Source organism: Danio rerio, chromosome 20 (assembly GCF_049306965.1).
Source record: "Danio rerio strain Tuebingen ecotype United States chromosome 20, GRCz12tu, whole genome shotgun sequence".
NCBI lineage: Eukaryota > Metazoa > Chordata > Actinopteri > Cypriniformes > Danionidae > Danio > Danio rerio.
In genome coordinates, this window is record NC_133195.1 from 35697327 (window position 1) to 35723549 (window position 26223).

Here is a 26223-nt window from a genome sequence, read left to right on the forward strand (position 1 = left end):
TTAGCCTACATTTTAATCAATTATGGCCTTTGTGATTGTTTTTTTTAAATGTAGACTACGAATGCTAAAGAAAGTCTATGAAGGTGGTCCGTGCAGGGGTGCATTTCTCATCACCACACCAGGGGCCTCATGTATCAACGCTGTGTATGCACAAAAACTTTGCGTACGCCAGGTTTCAAGCTCAGAATCGCTCACGTTTGGATTTACTAACAATGAACTGAACGTGGGAATGTGCGCAGGTTCACGGCAGCTTTCTGGCTGGCAGACGCACATTTTTTGTGCGTGTCTGTTTTATTTCCATTGGCGACTCCTAGAGGCAGTTGTGTTAAATTCCTCTCTACAAAGTGTCTGAGCCTTGCAATGGCAGCTGTATGAGACGGGTTTATCTAGTAGGTATGTAAGATTTCCATACCATACAGTTGACCAGCTAAACATTAAAGCACAATTTGCAGCAGTCGCCTGTTTCCCCAATGTAATCTGAGCAATCTACCGCTCGCTCATTGCTATAAAGACACTATCTGAAGATGAATTTGCATGCGTAAATCAGAAACATTTCCATTCAATAAATGTGCAAATAAAATATGATGCACAAACTTATTGATGATTCCTACTTGTCCTTCTCGTGATAAATAGTGGGCAAAATCTGATATGTAGCGGGGAAAAAAAGAAGAAAGAGTTCATCAAACGCTGGAATCAAGCCGAGTTTATGCTCGACCGTGTCAATACATGTTCACATGCGTCTTAAGAGGTGCGCCACTGAGACTGCTATGGTTACTGCAACATTTTACAGATATAAACCACACTATTTCTTTTTTAAATGCACTCAGTGTGATGTTCAGACCCAACTGAGTTAACCGCATCAGCTAAACTCTCCCACTCTATTTTTTTCTTTTGTTGTTAATTCCGGAGAACAAACTTGCAAATAACACCTCTTTCCTCCGGTCTACCTCCGAAAGCAGCACCTCCAATTCACATTCTGTTCAAAGTTTCTCTTTTTGCTTAATTTTGCCGTTGCTTTTTCGTTGGATTTTTCCATTAGCATAGTCATTAGCATATTCATACGGGGGAGGAGGCAGGGAGGGGTTTTGTGCTCGTGCATGTTGCGCTCAGTTTCACGTTCATTCGGATGTACAAAAGAATATGCGTGAGATTCGGCGTACGCAGTGTTTCATACATCTGAATTTTTTTCTGCGTACGCACATTTACAGCTTTGTACGTACGCAATGTTTTAGTAAGATTTCCACGCAAGTCTTCGTACATGAGGCTCCAGGACTGCAGTCAGATCATGAAGCAATGTTGATGTTTCTTTCGAAGTGTCGAAATGAACAAAACAACAGAACAAAACAAATGGCCATATACAAAATATAAGATTAAAATTGGAAAAATTATCAGATGGTAATTTCAGTCAACGGATAAACAGCACTCTGTAATATTTCAGCATGCTTTCACTTCCGTATTAGACTTGAAACATACATTTGCTGGTCGAAATGACATCCTGCCCTACTCATCATTCTCTCTTCATATAGTCGTACATATGGCCATTATGCAACAATAATAAACAGTGATATAGCCTGGTTTGTTGGATTGTGTTGTTTCACTACAATCGATCCGCTCAATCGAGCCAAGACTACCTCATTCTGCCGATCTCAGACCGATTTATTTGGTGTGGACTCAAGCACAATTGCAGGATTCACATATGCCACACGAACCGCGTTTACTGGACAAACGAGACAAAACATCTGGGCATAATAGCGCGCAATTGACAAACAGTCGCAGCCAAATTAAACTATAGTGACAAGGCAGCACTGGCCCCGATCGGGTAAACATATTATAGACTGTCCCGAGCATCTCACACGCTGTTCCCGGGTCAGCGAGCAGTCCTTATTGTTGAGCCCTGCCCAGTATTAAGCAAGTGGATTTTAACCTAACTCATTTTTAAGTACAACTTTTGAATGCTCCAAAAAAATCAATGGAAACTACACATGTATTTCTAATATCGAAACAACATACATTATCCTCTGAAATTAAAATAAGCTCATTTTTGCTAGCATAAACTTTCACTTTCAAATAAAAACAGTGATCAATATTTCATGCCGCAATGGTTAATCAATAGTTGTACATATTCATGTTTATCAGCAAAATTTCATCCCAAAAAATTGTGAGATATGGAGAAAACGCTAAATATATTTTACAAAACTTGTTTTGACATTGATGTAACTTCATAGTTAAAATAAACTTATTTTCTACACCTTTTGTAAAGGTGTTCCACACACAGAGTACAGGGCTCAGCATAACTGTGTACATCCCATTTTGAAAATTAATATGTATTTTGGTGCATTTAAACAAAACAGATTTAATTAATACATTTTATGTTAGTCAGCCAAACATATTTAGACATTGAAAGATAAAACAATTAAATTCAAGCACAATTACAACCTACAAAATTATTATTTTTTTGCTTCTCTTGGTTTTTCCGCTTTGTAAAATTTGTATTTAATATTTTGCCCTAACATATCAATTTGGCTTTACTAGTTTTTGGACTGTTTTTGTAAGTTCTTTTGTTAGTTAAGTTCCAGATTTAACTTAGGTACTGACTAATCGAATATATATGTACAAGTATAATATTGCATAGCTTCCTATTAAAAATATGAATTTAAAAGATAGATTTGTGAGGGGTGTACTTTATATATGCTGAGCGCTGTACATGCCTGACATCAAAATAAAGCCTAACACAATTTTAAAGCGGCTATATCTCTCAAATTACAAGTGTAACAAATAAACAAGAAAGCAAGTAAACATAATTTATGAAATTTAAGCATCGCTACTTTTACACTGTGAAAAAATTGGTTGCCAGAATGTTGTTCTGGAAGAGAGTTTTAAGATAAAAGTGAAAGTACAAGTCAGCCTGATGAAGAACATTCACACATATTTATTTATAATTCAGCTAACACCACACTCAGCCAGAATACAAAATATACAGTGAATAAAGATTTCTCTTGATTAAGTGATTTGTACAGTATATCAGCACTAGGTGTTCTTGAATGTTCTTGGGTACTAACACAATTTATGGTACCAATTCATGTTTGCTGCACAACCAAAAGTGTTTTTGGTTTTGTTATAGTGTTTAGGGAAATAAGTTTAAGAAACAGTAGCCCAGCAAACAGCACCAATAATAATAATAGTTTTGTTCTAGACTGCCTGGAAACACATTATTATTATTTTTATTTAACACAAAAGAAGCTTCTGGTATTTCGGGTGAGATATTACAGCAAAGTTCAATAATATAATAAAAACAGCCTCTGAATTACTTGTATTAAACTCATGGATGGGTGCTTGCATATTACCAGTTCACATTTATCTTTTTTTGTACTGTTGATACTTCATTGCCCAAAGTGTGCAGTGCACCAAAACCTATTAGAAAAAACCCTGTTTTCTGAGATGATAAAAGTCAACTGCAAAATTCATGTTTTATTGAACTCTCCTGATTACAGTTCGTCTAAGATACACAGATATTACAAACATAGGTTGTAGCACGTCCGTGTGTTAAAACAATTACGCAGTGAGTGTTGCTCAAGGGCCTAATCGGTTTTCTTCAAAAATAATTAATAACCCTACACAAGGAAACAGCAGAAAGTAACGTGTTGAAATGACCAAGCGTGAAGCCGCACATACACGCGCGGAACACTCTGTCAGCACACATGCAGCGTTTTCAATTCCGACTCTGGCCTGTAATGATTATTAGCGCAGGCTAGCGTGACCAAACAGCTGAAGTAATGTAATTACACCCGTGTCACCGAGCTTCACTCAGCGAGAGAGAAACCGACAACCAGTGAGAGAGAGAGAAACGGGAAGGTGATTTGAGTCTATTGCCAGCGGGAAGAAGTCCTGAACAAACACTGTCTGAATAGGCTAATTATAACTGCTATTTGCTTTCTGGATTTGGAGCCAATGTTCATTTTATAATCGGCTGAGATTGACTACTTTCTTTTATTATCTGAGTGGCATCCAAAACATTTTTCAGAGGGACACTTATGATGTCAGCAGAGCAAACAAAGTTATGTTCGTACATTGGAGTTATTGTCTTGTTTCTAGTCCAAATATGTATTGATGTGTCTTGATTTTTGTGAATTGTTTTAAGTAAAAATTAACTAATTTTGACTTCACTTTGAAAAAAAAAATATTGTTTTGTTTTCATAAATGAGTCAAATGTCATAATTAAGTCAGTTAATAATATATATATATATATATATATATATATATATATATATATATATATATATATATATATATATATATATATATATATATATATATATATATATATATATAGGCTAAATTATCTGCCAGTAGGGTAATTAAAATAATTTTATTTTCAAACCAAAAACTAGATAGTAAAAGTAAAAAAATCTAACTAGATATGTAAAAAAAAAACTTAATTTTGACCCAGTTTAACATAATTTTAAAGTAAAAAATATTGTTTTGTTTTCAGAAATAAGATATAGATATATAAAGCAATATTTCACTGACTCCATTGGCAGATTATTTTGCTTTTTTAAGGAAAAACTCACTTAATTTTGACTTATTTTAACTTCACTTTGAAGAAATTAGAAGTCAAAAAAAAAAAAAAAATTATATATATATATAAAGCAAGTTTATCGGCCAGTAGTATAATTAAAATGATTTTATTTCAAAACGAAAACAAGATTTATTAATTTACTTCATTGGCAGATTATTTCACTTGTTCACATTTAATTTGGTTTATTTTTAACTTTATTTTGAAGTATTGTTCTGTTTTCAAAGATAAGTCAAAACTAAGTTAGTTTTAAAAAGCTAAATTATCTGCCAGTAGAGTAATTAAAATATTCTTATTCAAACCAGAAACAAAATGTTTTGACCTACTCCATTGGCAGATTATTTTGCTTAATTGTGACCTATTTTAACTTCATTTTGAAGTAAAACTTATTGTTTTGCTTTTAGTAATTTTTTATTCAAAATTAAGTCAGTTTATATAAAAAAAGATAAATTATTTTTTTACTTACTCCATTGACAGATTATTTTGCTTGTTTTAAGGTAAAACTCACTTAATTTTGACTTATGTTTAAAGTTAAGAATTATTATTATTTTTTTTTGATTGTTTAGAATCGAGTCAAAATTAAATTAGTTCATATATATGAAAAAGCTAAATTATCAGCCAGTGGGTTCATTAAAATATTCATATTTCAAACAAACTTTCAAACAAAAACAGTATTATTTCACTCACTCCATTGGCAGATTATTTAGCTTGTTTTAAGGAAAAAAGTTATTTTGAGTTCCTTTTTTGTCTTATTTCTGAAAACAATACATTATTTTTTACTTGTCAACAAAATGCTTCTTAATTTGACAGTTTTTAGATGTTTGGACTAGAAACTTTTTTTGCAATGAGTCTGTACCCAGTTTTACTCCTTAAAGCCATTTCCGGATGACGGCAAGGGCGCTGTTGAATGTAAATTGTCCTGGGTGAGATCCGCGATAGGACAGGAGCAAGGAACCGGCCTGAGCACTGTGTCCAGCCTGTTGAAGGTCATAAGCCGCCTTCTCCACATCCCAATCCCCTTGAGCCAACATATGAGAGACCAGTGAAGGATACACAGCCGTGTCCACACAGCTGATCAACATCCCAGCATTCAACAGCAGAGACAGCAGCTCAGTGTCACACACCTCCTCAGTCACCTACAGAAAAACAAGCCAGGAGAGGGAAAAAATCCATTTCAATAAACACTCCAGAGCGACAAACAATCTGTGTGAGAGCAAACCTACTTCACACCAACGACAAATTGCATTTTCCATCTTTTATGAACAAGTAATTGGCATGGCTATACTTTACTATTACTGTTATATGTTGGACACACAAAAACAAACATCCTGTAACTTTATTTTTGCAGGTTTTATTATTTACAATTGCTTTCTTCTAAAATATGATATAAATACAAAATACACACATCGTGAAGAAAAACATTCAGGTGAATTTGAACAGTAGTGTCTAACATGTACTGGCGGCTTGAAATGTTTATGTTTTTTAGCATGAAATAAAAGTTCCATGATCCACGCAGACCAAACTAACAGACTGTGATGAAAGAGATTTGTGAAAGTTCAACCATCATCTAAATGATCATGAATGTTGCAAGTGATTTTAAACAATTTTCACACAAAAAAAGAACAGGAAAAAAGACAATTCAATTTACCCATGCTATTTTCTGTTCACATGTACTGCACTGCAGCTTGAATAGACAAAGCCAAACATGATTGTTTCAAAATATTGCACAAAATTACTTAGTAAATTATATTGTTATATTGCCTCATATCTTTTGTTTCATTGGCTTTGTTTTGTTTTATCTTCATGCCAAAAACAATTTCAAATAAAACAAATATAATAAATACAATAAAAAAAAAAACATTCAAACAAACAAACAAAGTTATTCACAAAATAGATGATAAAAATTCCAAAGGAGAAATTTACTGAATAATTCTCTAGGTGAGCGCAGCAAATAATCACATAAGTACACTTAATATGACTGAAATAAATTTGATCAGATCAGAAAGATTACGACATGTGTATCAGCATGTTGGGCCTGTGCGTTGGCTTGTGTCTGTTAGTATTTAATTTACACCCTTAAGATTATTCAGTTTTCTTTTTCTTACTCTGTCCTGCACAATGTATTCAGATGTCTGGGAACGTTAAAAATGTTTCTATCCAAAGTAACTAATATTTTTACAATCCCATTAAATTGATTGAAAATGTGTCAAAATCCTTAAAAAAAACATTGAATTCCATAAAAAACATTAATGGCAAATAAATGGAAACCTGGTGAGCAGATAAAATTCTTTCTAAAGCATAAAAAATAATTACCATAAAACCTAGGCAACTCTAATCCAATAAATAGCAATGCAGATACTGAATATTAAAGGCAAAAATTGCCACAGGATTGTTTCAACTCGTAAAAGGTCATGGCTATTTCTTACAAAAAACATTGCTATAGACTTTAGCCTCCTAAAATTCTCCATAAACTGTACACTAATCTGTAAATGCATGAAACAGTCACATGCAGAAATAATTAAAGACTCTTGTAACTGCATATTGTTTGTTATACAGAGTGAATTATTTTTTTATTAAAATAGTTTTTAATTTATTTGTATTTAATATAATGACCCACATTATGAAATATGTACACTAGCCTGCAAGTTTTAAATTGGTTAATTTTTTATCTCATTTTGAATTAGAAAAGTGATTTCAAGTATGGAAAAAAAATGTAATAAATAGACACAAAAAATGTTTGAGTATAGAAAGATTTTTGTACTTTTGACCCGAGAAATGTACAATAAATAGGTGTGTGTATTTAGAAAGACCTATTTGGCTCTTTCAGTATCCTGAATGTTGGACCTGTTTATGCAAAATGTTGTACCTGTTTATGCAATACAGTGGAATAGGTTTCGACTTCCGATCATGTGGTTTCCGACATTTACACAGAATCAGCAATGTGTGCAACTTTGTTGCAGAGACGCTCTTGGTTTAAACGCTGGCAAAGAAGAACAAGGAAGCAGCATAAAGTGGAAATCGCGAGTATGTCTGCATACTGGAGGTATTATAATGTTGATGACAACAACATTGCAATAGCAAACCGTGCAAACCGTGAGATTTGTAAATGTGGGATTGCCTGCCGATATTTTAAGGTGAGGTGCTATTTGTTTTTACATCATATTTTTATAATATTTACTGTTGCACTAAAGTCTAAAAGTGAAGAATTAATTTATTACTTGATTGTTCAAACTACCTCACAGAAGTGCTCTGTTATTTACCAGAGTTGTTGAATGTTAAAATAAATTGAATTAAATAAAAATAAGAAACATCCTAGACCTGTTTCTTTGCTCTTTTTTCTTTTTTAATGTATTATAGAAGTATGGAATCAGTTTTCAGTATTGGCAGACTGAAAATCAAATGACTCAAATGTCTGACAAATAGCAGACTCAAAATCAAATGACTCGTTTTCAGACTCGAGGGCAAAAAACCTTTTCAGGACATCCCTAGAATAGGCTACAGCTAAGTTAGTATACAACGCTACCATGTTAGCTAAACAGCTTTAATTTTATAGCAATTCATTATAAATTTACTTATAAATTTATCATTACTTTACCCATCATCATTAGGGTTGTTTTTTTTAACAGCGGATTATAAATCACGTCAAAATGTATTAAAAAGTATGAATTAAAAATTTTTCTGTAACCATAGTAGTGCTGTGCTATTTGTTTAACCCTTTGAGGTGACGTGCTGACAGACTGACTGACTGACAGGTGCGTGATGCGTGAGGCCAGCAAACAAGACGTAGCTTTCAGTTAAGATAAACACAGTTTCCATAATTATACTTTATTGATAAAGGTCTATGATTCTGCATACAATGACTTTATCTTGCTGGAGTTTATAGCCGTTTCACTTTACTTCAGGACGCATTAATGCTGCTCTGTAGGTCTATTGGAGACATTCATAAATATTCCTAGCCAATCTAATAAATGTTGTAGACATACTTGTTACATAAACGCACTAAATCGCACTTCAGCAGCGTTTATTTGAGAGCGCACAAGAAAATTCGCTTGAGCAGCGTATATTTGAGGATGCGCAAGAAGTTTTGTGCACAAGCTGAGGAAATCGGTGCGCAAGCAAACAGATTCACATGCTCGTATTACATAAATGCGGTCTCGACTTGTAATGCTGCGCTCATGACATTTGTCATTGATTTAATGGCACAGATAATTGGTAGATCGGTGTAAAAAAAAAAAAAAAGCCTGCTGCCACAACTGGAAAAAAATCCTAGAGGAAACACGGTAATATTAAAAATATTGTAGAAATACAGTTTGAAAATGAAATTCTTTTTGTAATCATCAGGTCTTGAGCATGCCAAAATACCAGCAAAGCTCTAAAGTCAGTTCATCATACCTTTTACAACATCTGACTGCAAACATACACTATAAAAACAAACAAATAGCCTGCCATAAAGCCAGCTGCTGGGTTAATAAACTAACTAAATCTCTCCGCCTCCACCACACAACGGCTCTTATAGACTACCTCTTGTCTTTCCCCTGGGCAGCCATACATTCAGTTTATCTGTTATCCAGTGGCCATGTTGCACTCGCATGTCTGGAGGAGGTCACATACGATATAAATGAGCTCAGAGAGAGACGTTCCAGCCCTCTGCGACCCCGGGCCTGCTCACAGAGACCAGGAGCTTCTATCTCTCCCTCTCTTCAGCATAAATTATTCAAGCGCTGGCTTCAGAGGTGGAGAACACAGAGGAGCTGTACTGTAGGAGTCAGCACACTGGAAAATCAATTATGTGCTAAATTTGATTAAAGGCAAGGCCAAGCCAAAAAGATATGATGCCCTTTGACTGCGTGCGTGCACTCATATTAAACATGACATGACGTTAATAGTGGATATAAAACACTTAAATGCAGTATATTTAAACTGGCCGGACACAAAGGTTTCTGGTGCCTAGGAAAAGTGTTCAGATTGACCATGATCTAAGGCCATCTGGCATTAAAATGTATCATCCTGAAAAATCCTGCATCATCACAAGCGGATGACAATAATTACAGTGTTTCAAACTCTTTTTACTTGGTTCTTTCAACCCCCTGTCTAAATACATTTAGTTGGATTACTTTTGTAGTGTAATCAATAATCAAGTATTCAAATGTGTTCAAAACAAGAGACTGCCTTTTCTTCACCTACTCGCTGAATGTGTGATCATTATGGGATGTGTCGTGTGAATAAAAACAAGACAGTGAATACATTTACATGGACATCAGTATTGATCTGAATAAGACAATAATATGGTTAAGGTGTTAACATCAGTTGCTTTTTAAATGTTCCTTTTATGATCCAGTTTTGCATGTTATAGCACATAATTTGATTAAGATCATTGTGTCACCACGCTGTTCATACATTTCTTCTAGAGTTTCATGTAATTTTGGGTGTTTCATTTTAAATTTGAAACACTGACTGTAGTTTTACTTTCACTTCCATTCGGGAATATTTCAAGCACGTCCCTGTAACAAACTGAGGTATTGGATGCAAAGAACTGCTGGAAGTATAAACAACTGTTGTTGGTTTAATGGATTTAAATTTCTGTTTAGTTTAGACTTTTGGTGTCCATGTGAATGTACTCAATGATGCTTTGCTACATTGTATCAAAGTACATGGATTGTGGTTTGATTTGTAGTTGCTTTCATAATTTTTTTTTCTAATTCTAAGCCACATAAGGAATTTCTTTTTTCATTTAAGTAATAGTTCTTGTGTATGTTTTGCACTGAGCTCTCTTGCAAAAATGCTGGGAATCCACAATTTTTATTGCTTTGCACTTAAGTAAACACCTTATACTGTACTGTACTTAAATTTTTTCAAGTGCAATTTAAAGAATTAACTAGGCTAATTAGGTAAACTAGGCTACTTAGTTGAACTAGGCAAGCCGTTTAACAAACATGGTTTGTTCTGTAGACAATCGAGAGAAGAAAAAAAAGTTAAAGGTAAATATACAAATCATCCGGCCATACAAAAATATGGCTTTATGCAGAAGAAAAAATATAATAGGAAATTACTATGAACAATTTCCTTGCTTTGTTAAACATTACATACTGTAGGAAACTTTTCAAAAACAATTAAACTTGCACTTTCCTTCGGCTCAGTGTATTATTTATCAGGGGTTGCCACAGCGGAATGAACCGCCAACTATTCCAGTGTATGTTTTACACAGCGAATGGCCTTCCAGCTGCAACCCAGCACTGGGAAACTATTGCACAAATGTTCACCTAAAATAATATTTATCATTTAATTTAGCAGCTTTGTGTAATACTAGGAGTGTACATTTCACAGTTTGTCAGATGAATGCGAAATCTGTTTTTGGACATGCAAGATGACTAAATGCTAGTCCATAACACATGCAAATTACTGTCAACACATAAAAAGCAGAGAAAACAAAAAGAAAGCTAGCATTTCTTATTTGAACGCTGGTTTCAACAGCTTCCTGTGATTGGATCACTGAAAACATAAAAAATGTGAAGAAAAAAAAAATACTTGATACATTTTAACAGTGGGAACTTTTGCTTCCTTTACATGCCTACAAATCAAAAGGAAAAGTAATGGAAAGAGAAATTCAGAGAGAGGATGTTATCAAAGCTTTTTTGAAGCATACAGAATCTATAATTGCACATAATATCAATGATCTCAGCCACATTCATCCATTCACACCTAGTTATCATCCGTGTCTATTTCTGTGAGAAACCGGTCCACTTTGCGTACTAACCTAAATATTCCACTGGTCAGATCTTTTATAGTTGCTTCAGAGTATTGAGTGTATGGTGGATAATTCACACTAGCCTGAGCAATAACCTCTGACCCTTTTCACCACTCACTGCAACTGTCTTCAAACCTCTCCAGTGCATCTGACTCAGATAAAGGCAACGACCAGAAGAGAATTCTATCTGAGTCAAGATAGAGAGCAGAAGAGGGTCGAGTCTGAGTCATGATGTAGTCTACATGTTTCCAAATCCAAGACTGCGCCAACAATCTTGGACCCAGACCCAATTTTTCATGATCTAGTTCCTGACTCAAAGTTGTCCCTTTTCTGGTCTCAGGCTGCATCTAAATGTATTAGGAAACATTTGAATAGATCTTTTTCCTCTATATTCTTGCCTCTTATTCACACTGGGCATTTTTATAGTGATATAAGTAATATATCATTTCTACATCCCCTCGCCACTTTATTAGGTACACCTAACTTGTACTAGGTTGAACCCCCTTTTGCCTTCAGACCTGCCTGAATCATTTGTGGCATTTATTCAACAATGTACTTGAAATATTCCTCAGAGATTTTGGTTCATATTGTTATGATAGCATCACACAGTTGCTGCAGATTTGTCGTCTGCTTATACATGATGCGAATATCACATTCCACCACATCTCAAAGAAATCGGGCCCGATCACGTGGTTTCAGACTAGACTTGATCAGAATCGGATGTTACCTCCCAATCAATAGTCGAATATAAATAAATAAATAAATAAATAAATAAATAAAATATATATATATATATATATATATATATATATATATATATATATATATATATATATATAAATAAAATATAAATAGATACTAGATACTCAAAATCAAATGACTCGAACTCGAGGTCAAAAAACCTGATCAGGACATATCTACTGTAGAGGCCATTTGTGTAAAGTAAACTCATTGTCAAGAAACCAGTCTGAAATAATTCTCGCTTTATGACATGGCGTATTATCCTGCTGGAAGTAACTATCAGAACGTGGGTACACTGTGGTCATAAAGGGATGGACATGGTCAGCAACAATACTCAGGTTGGCTGTGTCTTGATACAATGGTCAATTGGTACTAATGGGCACAAAAGTGTGCCAAGAAAATATCCCCAACACCATTACATGACCACCAGCCTGAACCATTGATGCAAGGCAGGATAGATCCATGCATTCATGTTGTTGATGCCAAATTCTGACCCTGCTATCTGAATGTTGCAGCAGAAATCCAGACTCATCAGACCAGGCAACATTTTTCCAATGTTCTATGGTCCAATTTTGATGAACATGTGAGAACCGTCACCTCAGTTTTCAGATCTTACAGGCACCCGGTGTGGTCTTCTGCTGCTGTAGCCTATCTGCCTCAAGGTTGGACGTGCTGTTCATTTAGAAATGCACTTCTGCATACCTCGGTTGTAACGAGTGGTGATTTGAGTTACTGTTGCCTTTTCATCAGCTCGAACCAGTCTGGCCACTCTCCTCTGACATCAACAAGGCATCTGCGCCCACAGAACTGCTACTCACAGGATATTTTCTCTTTTTCTGACTATTCTCTGTAAACCCTAGAGATGGTTGTGCGTGAAAATGGATCATCAGTTTCTGAAATACTCAGACCAGCCTGTCTGGCACCAACAACCATGCCACATTCAAAGTCACTTAAGATCACCTTTTATCCCCATTCTGTTGCTCGGTTTGAACTGCAGGAGATCGACTTGACCATGTCTACATGCCTAAATGCACTGAGTTGCTGCCATGTGATTGGCTGATAAGAAATTCGCTTTAACACGAAGTTGGACAGGTTTACTTAATAAAGTGCCAGGTGAGTGTACAGACTATTTAAATGTCAATAAAAGTACACAGATTAAGGCAAACCGTGAATTATTAAATATCGAAACCTTTAACTAAAATACATACATTTTTTACAGTGTAAATATCTACGGTTTGACGAATACATGCTTTTTTACATGCACTGTATTGTTAATAAAATTGCAGCATTGCAAAAGACAAATGTTATTTTGTAGAATATTTATATTACAATCCTGGAAAGATAAACAAAATACTGTCAACTGCATTTTAGATCAAACAGAGAACGGTGTGACCTGAGCACAACAGTAAGTGCTAGAATAGTTTGCTAATGACATTGTCAGAAGAATATTTTGAGAACTATTATTATCTCTGCATCATCTCAATGAGCTTTTATAACATTTTTGCATCCACAGTAAGTTTTAGTGTGAATAAGAAAGTGCTAGTGTGGATTACATTTGTAAATGTTTTCATGCAAAAGTTGACTCATAAGATCTGGTCTTGACTACACAAATGTGTTTCTCTGTAGTTTCTTTCTTTATAATAAATTAATATCAATTGACATCACTATTTCATGTCTCCTGATTGACTGATTTATGCATTCACACGCTTGCTTGCTGTTGGGGTTTAATTTATAACAATGAAGGATTATTTATTATCCCTCTCAGAAAATGTTTAGCAGAAGAAGATGTTTTACTCCGTCCAGAATGCATATAGTTCTAAAGTGCATATGATTATATATATTGCTCCAAAAATGTCTTGTTTCTGTTGGACATCAGTGAACCAAACATTTAGTGGTCCATATCGACTTCCAAACTATAGAAAAAGGCCCATAAAGCATGCTTTAATAAAGAATTTGTCTGGAACAAAAACCACTTTGAAGGTCATACTTGAGCTATTATTAGAGCTTGTTTTATTAGCACAAGTGTCTGAAGAGAGTGGATTATACAAAGCGGGTTAATGTTGTTAAGCAAGCTTTAGTATGAAGTCAGAACAGTTTGTGTGACCTCAGCCACAAAAAAGAATTTAAGGACTAGCCTCATGAAAAAAGCACTATTTAAATCTTACACGGAGTGCAATTGAATAACAGAAGTTCAATGTGATGATGCTACTGATTCAAAACAATACATCCCTTCTGCGCTCTATGCATGACAAAGCAAAAGTCTTAATTGCTCAAATGTGTAAATTCATCTTCAGCGGCAGAAAAACATGTCACCAATATACTTGACTTCAGAGTCCAATACATATGGCTGGATGAATTGATAGATATAGATGGATTAATTGATATGGACAAATATGGATGCATGGATGATTGATATGGACTGATATCGATGAATGGATTGATACGGATGGACGGACGCACGCACGCACACACACACATTTATATACCTGATTATATAAAGTAAATAAATCAAGTAATAGCAGACAACCTGATACCGCCAACGTGGTTGACTAATTATTATTGATCTTTCATCATTGCTGGAAAGAAAAAGCACAGAGATTGAACAAGGATGAACGGTTGTTTACAGGCCTGTGTTTGTGCATACTATTTAATGAAGTGCACTTTGAAGATCGGGATGTTTAACTGTGTCCAGAAAAAAAAAAAATCATATATGAGCTTCAAAAAACACAGCTGCATTTTACAGAGAATGCAACATATACAGAAATGAAATGAACCTTCTAAAGTATAATAATCTTACTTTCAAAGCATTATTTTTGACATTTAGACAGTTTACTGTTATTTCAACTCATTTTTCCTGTGTATGTGATGATGAATTTCTCAAAGCCTCATGTTTTTTTTTTTCTTCTTTCCAGCCAAGATGTCTGTGGAGAGCTGTTGAAGACAGCACAGACGGAGCTAAAAGGTCGAAGAACAGCAAGTGCAGTGTGAGAGCAAGTGAAAAACAAGAGAGAAAGAGTGTGTAAGATGAATTGAAAGAGGAGGATGGAAGTAGAGAGGGAGGAAAATAAGAGGATGAAGGAAAAAAGGAAGAGCATGGAGAGAGTCAGAGCTAAAATGTCGAGCGCTGAACTGTGAAGAAAGATCGGCCAGCTGTAGAAACCACTTCATAAAGACGGAGAGAAACAAAGAGAAGAAGAAAAACAGTATGAGGGAGAGAGGGAGAGAGAGCTGGCAAAAGGCCTATAATGTTTCATTGGCATACCGATGATAGAAATGATTCGGCTTGTGAAAAATCATTTAAATTTTTCTTCATTTGAAAGGAATGAAGATGTGAATATGAGAGAGCAGTAATGTGCTGTTAAGATATTCTACTCATCACCTCTTTCCAACAGACAGACGAGAGAAAACCCTCATTCTCCTTGATTGGAACTCCATCTTTTCAAGGAGAAAAATGAGAATCAAATGTGAAGAAATCAAATGTGTGTGTGTGTGTGTGTGTGTGTGAGAGAGAGGAGGAAAGAGAGAAAGAAAAGAGATGAAAATAGCAATCATTTAATACGGTAGCACATTTCATTTTTCAGATAAAATTTAAGATGTACAAGGTCAAAATTGTAGATACATTTTATTTACAGCTACATACTAAGGAATAAAGTAAAACATAAAAAATTGAAATGAAATATTTGCAAACAAAATGTTGTAAATGTATTTTAGTTAACCAATCTCCACAAATATAATCCAACCAAATAATAATAATTTAATTTAACAGTAAGTATATAGAACAATAATTTAAAAAGTAAAGGAAACATTTTAGTGGCGTTGATTATAAATGACATTTGTTATAGCCAAAAAGCCTAATTAAAGTTCATGTGAATTCAGCATATGAGAAATACACCATGTTACTTGCAGCACACTTAAAATGATTGAGAAACAACGACAACAAACTTTCACATATGTACATTACTGTAACACGTTTTATTCAAGAATTTTTGAGCTGGTTTTAGTCCTTAGCTCTTTCATTATCATTTTATTTAAATATATATTTAACTTGCTTGTTGATTAAATCCCATTTTGTTATTTAACCTATTATTTTTATGCAACAGTCAAGTTGCATGTTAATTTGCTATAATGTTTTTTAGCATGCTGATTTGTGTGAAATCGTGAATATAGGTCTATATAATCACCTTACAATTTTAAGTTTTTTTGCTTTGAGTATAGACTATTTGGTTCATAAGAGCAGTTCAATGTTTTATGAAGTTTGCTGTATGAAAATATAAAATTTTGAAATATTTTTAAATATCGGCCTATGAATATCAGCTATCAGCCTCCAAGTCTGAAGAGTTATGGGTTATCAATTTCGGCCAAAAAATCCATATCGGTGCATCCCTAAAAAGAATGAAAAGAAAAAAGTACAAAAGAAAGAAAAAATGAAGGAAGGAAGGAATGAAGAAATTAAGAAACAAAATAAAGAAAGAAAAAAGCAAGAAATAAAGGCATCTTAGTGAGTGAAGATGATGAATGAAGCAAGAAAAAAAAGCTAGCAGAAATGGGAAAGTAATGAGGAGTGTATGGATGAATGTGTATGGGTGAATAGATGTGTATGTTTATGGATGGATGGATGGATGTATGGATGACAGAACACAGGCCAGCCAGGAGCTCTTGGCAGGGAAGAGTGTGTGTGTGTGTGTGTGTGTGTGTGTGTACATGTCAGAGAAGAAGAGAAGTCAGAGGATGTGTAAATTCCAGAGACTGAAGAATGAGCAGAATGAAGAGCGGGCACACAGATGGCATCAAAGCAGTCACTACACACAGCTACAGGTGTGTGTAGTCATGTGTCCCTCTTTCATGGTAATTCTTCAAATATTTGGTGATGTATTATTAGCATACTTGATGAGAAGAAAATGAACCATTGCAGAAGGAGCATTTGACACTGGTTTTAACATTAAAAAAAAAAATTATATTAATTTTTTTTGTTTCAGTATGTCACAGAATGTTCCCATAATTCGTCATTCTACATTAAGGCTTTATCTGTAGTGCAAATTAGTGCACTATATACTGTAATAAGTGTTCAGGGTGTTTTAGCATTATTATCATTATTATTATCATCATTCAAGAATAATTCAATTTATTTGAAAAAATAAATACATTTTATTATATATATATATATATATATATATATATATATATAAATATACACGCAAGCACGTGTATATATTATAGTTTATACAACAATTAATGAAAATTGATGGGATCCTAAAAAATCTTCAAATTATCTTAATTTGTGTTAACCAGAAGTTAATCAAACTAATTTAGAGATGGTCGCCTTTATTATACATCCCTAGGAAAAAACTAAAAATTGAAAATGCGCAGAGTAAACTCCCAGCTGCCTTTGAAAATGCCACAAATGAACTTGTCAAGCTGAACAAACAATATCTGATTGAGACCGAATATATTGCTCACAACAATCAGTGGCCTGAAACATCAATTGCTGCCAACAAACAAAAATAAAATGGTTTGATTCTGTTAAGGGGAAATGTCCTTTAGAGGCCCCAACGGTGAGGTTAATGAAGCGACTTTGATCACACTGGAAGTCAGAAAACCGAGCACACACACACAGCCATAAATATTTCACACCGTAATCTTATAAAATCCCAGATAAAGGTAAAGTCATCGATCCAGAATAAAATGCTCTATGCTCTCTTGGGGTGTCTGTTGTCTCACCAGTAAGTGTGTTTGTTAGCAGTGCTGTATCTGATATAAACTGATTAAAAGCAGCACACAACTGCAAACATGTTGGTTTTCCCATCACATCAGTTGCTTCTATTGACCCAACTGTTTTTATATAACACTAATTACATTTTTTTATCTCCTAACCCTACCCTCGTTTCATTATTTAGACATTCTTTAGTTGTTTATTAAGCCATTTTGTTGTGAGGAAATGCTGGTAAATGATTTCTGCCCGTGGACGTTTTGTTCAGACGCAGATAAAGAGGCGCATTAGCATGCTCTATTTACAAATCCACATAATGTTCACTAATATCTGCTAATGCACATGTGGAATAGGGGAAGAGCTCGTTAAAAATGTATGTTTTCGACTGCATCTCTCATTTTTTTGTTTTGTTTTATTCTTTTGTACTGATTCTCAGTTGCAGTGCCGCTTTAATTGGAATGACGCAGGGTATTTGTCGTCTCATAAATGATGCATGCTTGGCTTTTTTTATCATTTAAATCATAAAGCTGGTTTGTATTGGGAAGGAGTGGGAAGAGGAGAGGGTCCAAAACCACTGCTGGCTCTCTGCGGTTTCGGTTTCAGAGCGGTCCGCCTGAAAACACTGTAGTGGTTTTATTATTAAAGATGACAAGGCTAGAGGAGGAGAAGTATATACAGAAACCACAAACTATTTCCCATAAAGTTTAGTCATATTACAAGTAAATTAAAGAAGGTATGAACCAGTTTATTTTACACTGGCACCGTATGTTGATCAACAATTGCCTACTAAGATAGAAATACACCATCCGACCAAAATCCAAAAGAATCAACAGCTTTATTTTAGATTTACTATAAAGGAATAATTTACCCAAAAAGAAAAATGTATTAACTATTTACTTACGCCTAAGTGTTTGTGTGTTTCTTTATTCTGCCGATTACTAAATAAGAGATTTTGAAGAAAGCATAAAACCTGTAACTATAAACTCGCTTAGTAGAAAAACACATAGAATAAAAGCCAGCGGTTACAGGTTTCCAGCATACTTTAAAATGATTTTCGTGTTCAACAGAAAAAAGAAAGTCAAACAGGGTTGGAACAAGTAAAAAGTTGGCAAATGATGAAAGAAGCTTCAGTTTTGGGTGAACTATCCTTTAAACTACACCTATTAATATTATTGCTTTATCATATCATAGGTTTACATGCATTTAATTCATAATTTCACATTAACATACAGCATTAAACAGAGTTTCATACTGATTTGCTTTAATGCTTGTTTTTTCTACTGCGTTTGGTTGGATGTTGTGATTGGTTTACTCTTAACAGTGTGTGTCACAAAATCAATCAATCAAAGCAACCAACCAATCGATCAACCGACCAACCAACCAAACGACCAACCAACCAACCGAACAATCAAGCAAGCAAGCAAGCAAGCAACTGACCGACCTACCCATCCATCCATCCATCCATCCATCCATCCATCCATCCATCCATCCATCAATCCATCCATCCATCCATAGTTATATCTAGGCCAAATATTGTCCTATCCTAACAAAGATTGCAAAGCGTATCTATGATTAGTTGACTTCTAACAATGTGTGTAACAAAATCAATTAATCAAACCAAACAGCCAACCGACCACTGACCAACCAACCAACCAACCAACCAACCAAACGACCAACGAACGAACTGTCCAACCAACAAACCAACTAACCAACCTACTAGCTGACCAACGTACCAACCAAGCAAGCAAGCAACCAACTAACCAACTGGCCGAACGATCCATCCATCTATCCTTTTATCTAGGCCAAATATTGTCCTATCTTAACAAAGTTTGGAAAACTTATCAATGAATGGTTTACTTGTAACAGTGGGTGTACCACAACCGATTAAACCAATCAATATACCAATCAATAACTGTGGAGTAATGAATTACCATTACCCTAGGGGGGTACAGTTTTATCGTGTTTAATTTTAGTAGGTTCTTTTTATGGAAAAGTTGCAAAAAACAGTAAACATTTGGTTCAGGAAACTGAACCGACATATCTCGCATTACACTATGATAACACAAAAGAAAGATAAAAACAGGAAGAAGATTGGAAGCAGGGAAACTATAAAGGCTACTTTTATAGCTGTGCTGAGTCAGCAGAATTTCTTTGACTCAATAATGACAAAATAACATTCAGAAATAGTTTTGAAGTCAAGGTAATGGACTGAAAACCAAAAATACATAGACGTGCAAGTACAGAAGTGCAAACAATTTCCTCCACAAAATAACCGCTGGAAAGTTTTACTGAATGCTGGCATGACTGGAAATGAAAAGAGGAAAAGAATGAGCGTTTTAAAAAATGACCTATACCGAAGTCATTCAGCCAAACTGTCTTTTTTATTCACATTGTCTTTCTTCACATTTCAGAGCCATTCATTCACATTTCCTGAACTGTGATTTCTTAGAAACACCAGGTCTATACACACAATAGAGTGCGAAAACTCCCGCAGAGAAGAAAATCATGGAGTGATTGTCTTAATAGTGGACTCTTGCAGCTCTTGGGTCAAATCTTCACAGTTTGACCACTTCTTCTGACATGCGCACCAACTTACCACATTAAATCCACACACACTCTTCCACCAGCTCCCTTTGAATTCTCTAATTGAAAACCTGTTATGAGACCACGTCGCCTGTGCAAATGTTTTACAAGATTATTTCAGCAGCATGACTGACAAGTTGTCACACAAACAAATAGACTCAAACATCAAATTAATAACAGGCCACTCAATATTGAGACGAAAATAATGACAGAACACAATAACCCACGTAATCACTTCATAATTTCTGTCTGTTGTTCTGAATTAAACAAAATAATCTTCATAAAAAACCCAACCTCATCACACAGAATAATAAAAGCCACGCTTATTCGACGTGATTTATATTCCAGAGCAATAAGTCCATTATAAAACACAAGCTTATTATGAGCGGGAACAATGCACATCAGATCGTCCCAATACAAACAGAGCCGGATGTAATTGCTCCCGGTACAGGAAGCCAATTGAATGGCACTGATGAGTCTATTCAAATATAATTGGTGAGGAAAAAAAGAACGAACCGTGGGTGAGGTGCGCCCGAAAAAAAGGCTTAATGGATCAAATATAAACGATACTAATTTAGTGATGATGACGCATGATGTCGCTGCTTGTTCCTATGTATAATGACATCAGCAGTTGGAGATCCTTGCTCAAACACGTTTGCAAGGCAAGTGGGAAAAGATGTTGTAGGGGATGAATTATTCAGTGATGTTGATGTGGTTTTAAGCTTGCCGAAGGAATGTCGGGTAGAGGAATTTATGTTAAAAAAAAAAAAAACATTTGAAAAATCTAGCTTGACGACAGCTGGAGCTGCTCTTCTGAGAATGCTGCAAAATGTCAGTCTTTCAGTAAGCAACAGTTTGTAAGGGGAAACGAGGACAGTGTGTTTGTGTGTGTGTGTGTGTGTGTGTGTGTGTGTGTGTGTGTGTGTGTGTGTGTGTTGGCTGGAGTGTGTGAGGCTGGAGTATGGCAGAGGGGTTACTAAATAAATCAATGTCTGGAGCGTTCAGAGGGGACTGCCCTTGTGAAGCAAATTCTCTCTACGACTGCAGTCAGATTGTGCTGATAGATTACAACATTATATACTTACTACAATGTAGACACTAGAATCACAAACCACAATTGTGATGTTTCAGTTCATTAATTAATTATATAAAAATGTGAAATATATCATGTGAAACATATATATAAGGCTTTAATATATTTAAGGCTTTGAAATGTACAATAAGTAACATAAATTGGAATAAAATTATAATTTAACAACTTACTTGGGTTCAGGGCCCTATCATAAACCCGGCACAATGAATTGCAAGACATGTATGGCACAATTTGTTGCCATTTTCAGACGAGTGCAACAGTAATTTTCAAATTTTTGCGGTACGTTGTTTAAATAGCAAATCCATTTTCACCACTTTGTGGACTCATGAGTCTAAAAAGGAGGCATGTTAAATCACATTGTTGGCAAGTTGCTATTTTGAGAAACTGAAATACACTGCACCATTGACCAACTAAAAGCTGGTCTAAAGTCCAGCACAGATCGCTTTAGTTATACAAATGGTGCGAGTGAATGCTTATACAGTGCAGCTAGCCGCGTTTTGGAAGCGAGGTGGAATCGCCCGAAGCCAGGCACAGTAGATGGTGTTCTGTTTTGCACAGTGCAAAGAAAAGGGCCAAGTTAACATAACAGCTGCCGTTAAGGCCGAAGTGGCACCGTTTTTGTTATCTTGTTCCTGTATCTGTAAAAGCTAAAAAGTCTGATTTTTACTTTCTGTATCTATTTGAAAATAAATGAAAATGTTGTCTAAAGACAAACTTTTGTTTTTATAAATAAATGATCACTTAAAAACTATTAAGATTAACATTATTTTACTATCAGAGAAGTGCAGATTAGCTCACTGAATCCGCTTTTAACATCCATGCTGACCTATCATTATGATGGATGATTAATATGAAGCCGCGGATTCAGGTGTCATTTCAGCTGATTTGCGCATCTCTATTGTACATCACCATCCTATTACTCAGTCTGAGACTTACAAGGACTTGGGCATTTACATTTACAGATCTTTTACATGGAAAACACACACACAGAGTGTGTTTGTTCTCGTTAAAACCAGAGATTGTATTTTTTTACGGAGGTTACGTCTTTTTTTTACGTCTTTTTTTCAAGAAGCTTATGATGTTTTATAAAGCTGTTCTTGAAAGCATCGTCAAGTATGGTATCACAGTGTGGTTTGGCAACCTATCTGTACAGTGTAAAATCTAAGTTGTTGCATCTCTTAAAGACAGGATGGAAAATTGTTGGGCACGTTACATATGAGAATTGCGTCTCTAATCAGGAAAGGATTCATAATGATCCAACTCATTTTTGTTTCCACATTATGAACTGCTTCCCCCTGGTAGGAGATATAGAGTCACTAACAGTAGGTTAAACTAATATAAGAAATCCTTTCTACCCATTTCAGTGGCACCTTTATCTCAATCTACAGTAATTCGACAACTTTTAATTTTAAAAGTGGAATTGAAAATAAATGCATTGACTTTTGACAACATTTTTAGCAACTTTGTCTATTTCAGAGGTGCCTTTTAAAGAGCACCCAGAGAAAACCCACGCCAACACGGGGAGAACATGCAGACTCCACACAGAAATGCCAACTGACCCAGCTGGGACTCCAACAACTGATCTTCTTGCTGTAAGGCGACTGTGCTAACCACTGAGCCACCGTGCCACCTACTAGTAATATACATCCTAGATTCTTCATTTTGATGCAGTCCATAAGAGTCAAAGTAAATAATATCCAATTGTTTATGATCATTTAAAATAATATTACTATAAAGAGAAACCAAAGGGCTAATAAATTCTTCTGGCATTTGCATAAGTAAAGTTAACGTAACATTTCATGACTCACATTTTCTTGGACCATAATGACCACACTGATTAATTATTTGACTGATTACCATTTTTCCATTTAATTATAGTGATGAAACGAAAAAGAAAGCAAAGTGGAGGAGAGAAGGGGGGGTTGGATTAATAAAAAGCCCAATGGCAGGACTTAGGTCACCAAAATCACAATTGCAAGATATACCAAAGTGCTTCCCCAGAAGGCAGTGAGCTCCGGCAGAACGAATCACTTAAAAAAAAAAAATGTCAACATACCCAAATTCACCTATTCCTGTCTTTCTGGCTTTCCTCCATCTCTCTGACAGGTTTAGAGATGAAAGCGCATCACCCTTGCCCCGAGAGAAGGAGATTACTCTCATTTTAAGTGAGCTCTTCTCAGTTTCACGGCTTTATCTGATCTAGAGTCAGTGAGAATGTGAGCTCTAATTGATCCTTCTGAGACGCAGCTTATCCAGTCAGTTCCCCAGTCAGTTTTTGGGCTATGATGAATTTTTAGGTGAACCCTAACAGCGTTGTGGTGAGTTGTGGTGGAGGCGCCGCGGTTCACGATGTACTCTATGATCAGGTTTTGATGAGGGACCTTGTTAAAAACAAACTTCACTCACTCGTTCTGAAGCGTGATGTTGGAAGGATATTTAGCACATGCAGCCACTACTTTTGCCAGATTTTTCATTTCATTTATTTCCTCTGGAGTTAATTTTATTTCCAAAAAGTACAAAGGTTATTTTTTACAGCAATTTACTGTAGTTGGATGACCAGATCTCCTGTTTTCCCAGGACAGTCTTTTAGCTCGAAAAAAAAATCATGTTTTGCCATTTCACTTTTCCTATAAATTCACAATTGCTGAGCACTAGTAGTAGTCTACCGTAACATGAAAATAGCCTGTGGATATATCTGTCAGTCGCTGTTCTCTTTGCTCTTCATTGTTTCACTGTGATTGCTGGATCAATTTGTTGAACATGTACACTTCAGTTAATGTGAGCTATTGCCTGGTAAAGTATTATTTTAACTTAAAATTTGCAGTTTAGACTATTTTCCATCTCTTTCTTAATAAACTCAGTCTTAATTGTTGCATTCCAAATTGTTACACAGTTTAAAACATAACATATGAATTTGTCTGAATGTAGAAAAAGCTTACTTAAGCAATACACTGCTTTTGTTGCGCTTCAAAACACAACATTTGAATGTTTGTAAAAACATCACATTGTACAATGCAGTGATGTTATGTAGTTTCAAAGTACAATATATTATCACTTTAATGTAGAAAAAGCCAACGTGGGTGTCTTTAGGAGCAAGACTACAATATTTGGGCTCTTTTATTGTTGTGGTGTCATCACTCATATTGCAAGTCATTTCTCTCCGGCCCCTCATTTGGGATGCTTTTCATGAACTGGCCCCAATGAAAAACTAATTGAATAGCCCTGTCTTATAGTATACACAACAGTTTGTTCTAGTTCTCGAATCTGATTGGCTGATAGCTATGCAATATTTTGCAATAATAGAAGTCGTATAGCCTCCTCACCCTTCTGTGTTACTCCACCCACATAGAGTGACAGCAGATCATTAAACTCAGTTTTACATATCTTGCAGCTGTTGGACAACTTGAGGCTTTTTTAGGTGAGAATGTAGTTGTTTAGATTGCAACTATGCAGTTTATTTGTAAGGACAGTGCATATGTTAAATCTTTATACTTTCGGAGATAAATTGCGTGTGTGTCCATCAGCCTGTCATACTGAGCAGAGCAAAAACGGTCGACGTTCCTCCACAAGATGGTGACAGAGACCTCATAATAAGCCTATAAAACTCGATGTAATTTCAAACTACAGCTGATCAAATCATTGTAAAACAGGTATGTGATATTATAAGTCGATCTCTCTTTTATATGTTGTAGTGCTGTATTTATACTATAGTAATCTGGCAGTATTTTTTTTTTTGGCTTTTTAGGGGATAACTATTGTGATATCTGATTCCAACAGAGAAATACTGGAAGATATCTCTGTGGACTGATGGCATTTCATGCCATTCAGCCATATAATATTAAAATGTGAGCATTACATTAGACATTACGCTAGAGAATCATTCAAATACTAGCTCTAAAGTGATGTTGGTAAATTAGCAACGGTTTCTGCTTTTCTGACGTCAGTTGCAGTGAATGAATGGCAGAAGTAAGTAGTTTCTTGTACAAAAGGACTGAGAGAGACACTCTGTTTGATTTTCTTTGTTTTATACACAATTATGCCATCAAACTGTAGTATAAATGCAATATCACACTCGTAGCAGTGTGATATGGCTGTATATGGTCACTGGGGGGCATAATATATATACAATAGGGATGTAACGGTATTGTAAATACCGTCATACCGCAATATTAATTTTTTTCGATATTACCGAAGTCGCATGACTCGGTAAAACTATAGGTCTTCTGAGAAAATTTGCTCAGGCGAATGAAGCGAACGGGACGTAGCTGAAACTTCATTTCCCATCAGCCCAGGCGTGGCCATAATCCTTTGCGGTCTGTTGTCGCTACAGATCCAGTAATGCGGAAATGGAGTGTGCTGCTAGTAGCGGAGATGAAAAAAAGATGGAAATGATCGAACCTAAAGTGGGTGTTGTCGCCGCGCGCGTGCTGAATAGCGGTGCTGTCGCGCGCGTTCTGATCAGCTGTGTTGTGGCGCGCGTTCTGATCAGCTGTGTTGTGGCGCGCGTATTGTAAAGCGCCGAGGGGGGGTTGAGCGCGCATATTCAAGAGAGGTGTTGTCGCGCGCCTACTGAAGGGCTGGACTGGACGGAGGTTGTGTCGCGTCGCGGGGGCACTTTTGATCGTTTTGGAAGGGCATTTTCTATCCAAGACTAAAAAGGGCATGCGCACTGCACAGGTTGATCCCTATGTGTGCACGTGCCTGCAAGTTGGGGAATACGACTAATAACTGCAGAAACACAGCACACTGTTCAGATTGATGCAGACATTGACTTGTACCGC

The 26223-nt window shown here is 35.6% G+C and overlaps 1 protein-coding gene and 1 long non-coding RNA gene across 9 annotated transcripts in view; one reads left to right on the forward strand and one right to left on the reverse strand.

Annotated features, from left to right (window-relative positions):
• LOC141379322 (uncharacterized) overlaps positions 1–16603 on the forward strand; it is a 70347-nt gene extending 53744 nt beyond the window's left edge. Inside the window, exon 3 of the long non-coding RNA XR_012395870.1 lies at positions 14972–16603. This is a non-coding gene — a long non-coding RNA (uncharacterized lncRNA). The remainder of the gene's footprint in view (positions 1–14971) is intronic.
• The window catches only part of nbas (NBAS subunit of NRZ tethering complex), a 378367-nt gene that overhangs the window by 34768 nt on the left and 317376 nt on the right, over positions 1–26223 (reverse strand). For 6 of the 8 annotated variants that reach the window (XR_012395546.1, XR_012395545.1, XR_012395547.1 and 3 more), the window contains exon 52: positions 5430–5709. Coding sequence is in view for 4 of the 8 variants with exons in the window: in XM_073932555.1 (XP_073788656.1) it covers positions 5443–5709 (267 nt within the window). In the remaining 4 variants the exon portion in view is untranslated. Of the gene's footprint in view, positions 1–2914; positions 5710–26223 lie in introns of those variants that run through there. The other 2 variants (XM_005160696.6, NM_001044807.1) reach the window with 2 other exon arrangements.